General features: G+C 35.2%; 1 protein-coding gene across 1 annotated transcript; it reads left to right on the top strand.

The window, feature by feature from the left end:
- The first annotated feature begins 1,167 nt into the window (after window positions 1-1,167).
- NGF (nerve growth factor) lies at window positions 1,168-5,555 on the top strand. The gene is made up of 2 exons (XM_053456801.1): window positions 1,168-1,647; window positions 4,606-5,555. Exon 2 carries the CDS (start codon window positions 4,618-4,620, stop codon window positions 5,311-5,313), a length of 696 nt encoding a protein of 231 aa, XP_053312776.1. The 5' UTR covers window positions 1,168-1,647; window positions 4,606-4,617; the 3' UTR covers window positions 5,314-5,555.
- The last annotated feature ends 749 nt before the right edge of the window (window positions 5,556-6,304 follow it).

Raw genomic sequence — 6,304 nt, 5'->3', positions numbered from 1 at the left:
CAATCTCCTATGATTCAGTTCACTCACCAGTCTCTAGAATTTACAGACAATGGTGTGGTAAAAACTAAGTGAGCAAGTCTGTGGACAAAAACATTTTTTTAATGAAAGTAGTAAAAGAAGAATGTTAAATATTGAAATAAACACAGCTGTATCCTAAAGGAAATGACTGTATGCACAACTTGTCGAATCGAAAAGCGGATGAGCTACGGCAAGAAACAATTATGCTGGGCTCCACATCTATGTCATCTATGACACACTATGGCCACTACTAAATAAAGTGGCCATAGTGTGCTAAATAAAATTACAACTAAGTGTAGGTTTAGTCCCCAAATACACATCTATGTATGTTCTTCAAATGGTCAAGGTGCTCCTGGGCCATAATACCAGCTTGCCCCTCAAGAACTTCAGCCATCTGTTTACTTTGTGCTGGATGTTGTTCTTTATGATTCTCTGCTATTGGTACATGTCGTTTTACATTATTACAGTGTTTGCAACAGAGATGCAGGTTGCTGGGGGCATTCTCGCTGGTTAAGTGTGTTGAATGATAAACAGCAGTAAATACTATAAGTGCTCCTCAAAATTCATCATGGTTTTCAAATATTGAGATTTGGCACAAGAACGAGACATTGAGTATGCTGGCAGTTAGCAGCTCCAACAAAAACAGGAGTGTGATATCAATCCATTTCCTCTTGTTCTGCAGCAGAAAGAAAAGAAAAAAAACCTCCCTCAGTAACTCAAATGTTCTTGTAAGTTTTATTTACTCAGCATCATTTTGAACTCCAGTTGCTCAATTGTAGGATTCCAAGGATGCCTATAGGAATATCAAATCCAGTTTTCTAAACAGACCATAAGTAATCTGGCATTCACACTAACTCCCCAAACAATCTATTGCATCAGCTAGGAATGCTTTGAATCCATCAAGAACGATTTTTGTCTTTTGTACAAATCAATGCCAGAGACAGGAAAACACATCTACAACATTACAATGAGGTTTTAATTAATTAGACAACGGGACATAAAGAAACATTTTAATAGACATTTAGCACAGATATGAAGATTTGAAGTGTCGAATATGCTTGAGCCAATAAAAAAGACGTGATTACAGATGTATGATTCATTATTAATGTACTAAAGGTTATTCGTGGGAAACAAGCATACTTTCGCATCTCCAACTATGAATCTAATGATCTTTCACAGATTGTATCCCACAGCACCCAGTATGGAGACCAGTTCTGGATTACGTAACCAAATCTGCCAGTTCTACTAATGATGGTCACTTTCAAAGATATATGAGAAAAAAAGTAATAGCATTTGCTAAGGAACACTTCTTTCTGTAGTTTACCGCGCGTTAGCATGAAACAGGCATTGATGAAAAAAATCAACGCACATCGTATGTTGTTTTTGGAGTGAGACATTAATATTTACAAACCCTTATCATTTCTCATTCCAAAATATTTTTTACCAGTAGTGAGTTGTCTGATGTTAATGCACTGTCATTTGTAACAAAGTGTTTTTTTTCCCCCCACAGCAAAGCGCCAACTAGACCACACCCCGTACAGATGGTATGCTGGGCCCCAACTCAGCTCAGCGTTTGGTCGCAATAAACGCTTCTGGGACAGAGCAGCTTTCTATTCCATACACCCAAAGGTATGATGATTTATCATCTGCTGACCTGTGCCAGGGTTGGTTTCCATTTTCCAGCCTGGCACTGACACAGAAGGTACAGTCAGAGAGGTATGATTCGAGACAGAAGAGAGCCCTGTCACAGATACCGTGAGCATGAAGGGTTTGCAGACGGAGGGGATGATAAATAGTGTCAAAGGCTGCGAAGAGGTCCAAGAGTATGAGCAGAGAGTAGTAACAATTTGTTTCAGCAGTAAGGAGATTGTTAGAAATTGTGGTGAGGGCCTCAATAGAGGTGCAAGCAAGGAGTTAGATGAAAGGAAGTGAGTTAGTTGATTAACTATTAAGCACTCTAGTAGTTTGGTGGCTAGAGGGAGGAGGGAAACTGGACAGTAATATGATGGGGACATGGGATCAATGGAAGGTTCCTTGGGAGTGGGAGAGATTATTGCATGTTTGAAAAGGGTGGGAATACACCGGTGGAAAGAGAGAAGTTAAAGAGATTGGCTAGGAAAGCTTAAAGGTGTCACAGTCTCTAGTATGATAAGCAAATAAACATCGCCTGGTCTGCCATGTTATTCACGGACAGTTTAATTGCAAAAAAGCAACCTAGAAAACATTCTTAAAAGGTTCTATCGGTGCCTACCTTTATGTCATATGACAAGTATTCCCAGCAAAATTAAGAATGAGACTTTAACAAGAATTTGACATGATTAAAGAGATATTTCTGAGGAGATGTTGGCATTCAACATTAATAGTAATGATGTTTTTAATGCTGAATTAAATTAAAAGTGTATATTGGGTAGACCAGGTAGAATGTCTTTAAGTGTTCTTGACAATATAACACTAAACGATGATGTTTTTTAATCACATTTCATAATTTATTGTCTTGCTAATTTTGTATTTGCTGTAATGTTCTTGAGAAAGAATATGAGCATCAACTGTACAATTTAATAAATAGTTGATTAAAACAATGTCATTTTACACTAAAAAGGCCTTAATGTCTTCTGGGAATTTTACTACTTTTTATGTTATGCTGCATAAGGGCAGTAGATATGGCTTGTAATATAAGTCATATATTTGTAACACTATAAATTAAATCTCTTTAGCACCATCAAGAAGCTCTGTGTGATATGTGCAACCTTTTTCATTATCTATGGGCTTTTACGTAAACATAAATAACTTTTTTTTTTACATTTTAAGTACTATATTTTATGAACAGATCTAAATTAACCTGTGTTTTGTATCTAAAAAGAACTGGAGTCAAAATGACAAATGCAATTTTTAATTTAGTTTATATATATATACATATATATATATATATATATTTATATATATATATATTAATATAAAAGTTAGCAAAATGCTTAATTTTTTATTGAAAAAAAATTGGGCACAGATGTAAACATTGTGTATTAATTCATAAAACTATTATGTATGTAATGCTATGTATTAATCATAGAACGAAAATCTCATATTAAATTCAGGTTATGAACAGAGCTGTAGGTGATTCTAAACATTTGCCACTAAAACCTTATATTGTTTGGTTTATAGGTGATAGATTTAAAATGAGATTTCGAAGACAAAAAAAAAAAAAAATCAATGGGTTTTCCTACTCAATATTATCTGGATCCGCATTGTCGTGAATCCTGTTCTGGATTAAAATAAAGTGTGTCCCAGGAATTTTCAGTGTAGGAAAAAAATGAAATGCGTTTGATGTGGCTTATAAAACTGCCTGTACTCAAGTTTTTTGGTCCTGATAATTGCTTCCTCGTGAAAATGGCTCAGTTGTTATTTAGAAAAAACTAGACACATTCAGTGTCATCTGAAAATGATTACTTTGCCAGAAAGGTTATAAAGTAATAAACGTGAATGGCAGTCTAAAGAATCATTTAGGTTAACCTAAAACAAATACATACATCATCTCTTGTTCTTAGGCAACAATGTCCTTTTTGCAGGCAGTAGGATTATGGGATTGAAGAAAATTGATAGGATTACTGCTTTGAGGAACGAGAATTTTCTCTACTTTGTATTATCCTGGGCATGATGGACAGTTTCAGACCATTTCAATACCTCGCTTCAATGGATTCTCATGCTAATTCACAGATCAGCTTTAAGACCAATAACTAAAATAATGTTGTTTTATTTTTCTGTAGACAACATATTGTTCAGGTTTCCATAATTTATATATATATATACACCCACAGTATATATTGTATTATGTTTTGTAATGCTTCAGCATATTATGCCATTACAATGAACAAGAATACTAATTTACAATAATATTAAAATAGGCAAAATTAACAATAATATGAATGTACATAACACATACTGGTACAGAAAGCCATTATTGGTAAGCTGCTTGGTAACAGCCCATCTCTCTCTCTCTCTCTCTCTCTCTCTCTATATATATATATATATATATATATATATATATACAGTATATTTATAATGTTCTCATGTTAACACCTTTCGGTGGTACAACAAAACAGGGCATTTCCATGCAAATGGAGCTATTAACACAAATATCTGTATTATCTTAATCTCCTTAGAGTTCACTAATCGCTGAGAAAAGAGCTTAGTGTTTTTCAACAACTTTTTAGAGTAAGAGCTCAAATAATGGTTTGAAAAATAGGAGCGTGATCAGATTGATAAAAAAAATACAACAAATAAAAATCCAAATGCCATTAAAAAAGGTAAATAATAGTTATTACAGGAAACATGCTGCATATTCAGAGAAAATACCGAAAGTACTGAAATACTGCAAAATGATATCTTTATATATTATTAATTAAAACATATTTCCTTGTAGTCATGTGTATTATAAATGTTTGCTATAAAGATTATATTCTATATTTTTTCAACTTTGTTAATACTGGCAATGAAACATATTTTGTGTACATAGTTATATCCACAAATATTGTATTTTAGATTATTCTTTACTATCCAATAATAGTTATTTTATGCATTTGTTTTTTTTAGGTGGATAGAGTAATGTCCATGTTATACTACACTCTGATTATAGCATTTTTGATCGGCATACAGGCTGCACCAAAGACCAAGGACCATGCACCAGCAGGGTCTTCAACAAGGCCTCGTATTCCACATCACACGCACCGGAGTAAGTCTCTTCATCGTTCTCATGGGAAGATAGAGGCCAGTGAACCCTCACATTTTCACAATGTCACAGTGGACCCTAAACTTTTCAGAAAAAGGAAATTTCGCTCTCCAAGAGTTTTGTTTAGCACACAACCCCCTCCATTGTCTGAGGACCTACGGAACTTGGAGTACTTGGATGATGAGGAGTCCCTCAATAAAACTATTCGAGCTAAGAGGACAGTGCATCCAGTCCTTCACCGAGGGGAATATTCTGTATGTGATAGTGTCAGCATGTGGGTTGGGGAGAAGACCACAGCCACTGATATTAAGGGAAAGGAGGTGACTGTTTTGGGGGAAGTAAACATAAACAATAGTGTTTTCAAGCAGTACTTTTTTGAGACCAAATGCAGGGATCCAAAGCCAGTGTCAGGTGGGTGTCGTGGGATTGATTCAAAGCATTGGAACTCCTATTGTACTACCACACACACCTTTGTCAAAGCATTGACAATGGAAGGGAAGCAAGCAGCATGGAGATTCATTCGGATTGATACAGCTTGTGTTTGTGTACTCAGCAGAAAAGGTCGGACCTAAACCATGCTCCCCCAGCTATTCCCCACCCCTACCTCAGACTGTAAATTATTTTAAATTATATGGACTGCATGGTGTATTTATAGTTTATACTGTAAAAAAATGGCGCATTATTTATTATTAAAAAGTTTTCAAAATTCCTTGGTTGCTTTCATTGAACATCTTTGTTGCGTTTCATAGTTTTTTTGTTCACGGCTAAATGTAATTACCACAATTACCGCAGGCATGGTTACACTATTACTAAAGAGAGAAACAAGAAAGAAAGAAATGTTTCAACTGAGTGCTCACTTACCCATAATCACCTGCAGTTTGAGAAGCAAATGAAATGGGCTATGAAGCTATTCAACTATTTTCACAGTAAAAGTAGGTGAAAAAAAAAATATCCATGCTTACACTTCATGAAATCAAAGTAGTGTATGTTGCAGTTAACATAGGTGATGGAGTATTGTTTGTATAAAGATAAAACAGAAAAGCAGTGGAGTAGCGGTCTACACTAGGATGTCTAGTTCAGTAGTTGTGATGTTGTTGGCAGGCACACTCCAGTGCATAATCAAGTGCACCCAGGAGATCAAGAAAGTGAAGAATCAAAATAAATTAAGAAAAGAATGTCAAGATGAAACAGAAAAAAATAAGCAAAAAAAATCAATACAATTCAAAGGAGCTCAGACAAATGTTAAGCTGAACTAACAATGTTATAATCTTTGATAGCTCGAAGATTTCATCTAATGAGTGTCCAAGAAAGGGAATCAAACACTAGCTTTCATTTAGTATGCTTAGGTGGAACCAGGATGACTCCAACTTATTTAGGCAACACCATATTGTAGTCCTGGAACAGAGTCTACCTAATATGTGTTGAAAATATTGTCATCAGCTGGATACGGCACACAGGAGTCAGCTCACTGAAGGATTAAGCCTTGACAGTGGACACCTAGAGTCAACAGTGGTTCTGAACAGTACAATTGTCGTGTAAAAATAATCACACATAAGTCATATA

The sequence above is a fragment of the Spea bombifrons genome, chromosome 2 (assembly GCF_027358695.1).
Source record: "Spea bombifrons isolate aSpeBom1 chromosome 2, aSpeBom1.2.pri, whole genome shotgun sequence".
Lineage (NCBI taxonomy): Eukaryota > Metazoa > Chordata > Amphibia > Anura > Pelobatidae > Spea > Spea bombifrons.
The sequence above is the reverse complement of the archived record's forward strand: the minus strand, read 5'-3'. Positions and strand labels throughout refer to the sequence as shown.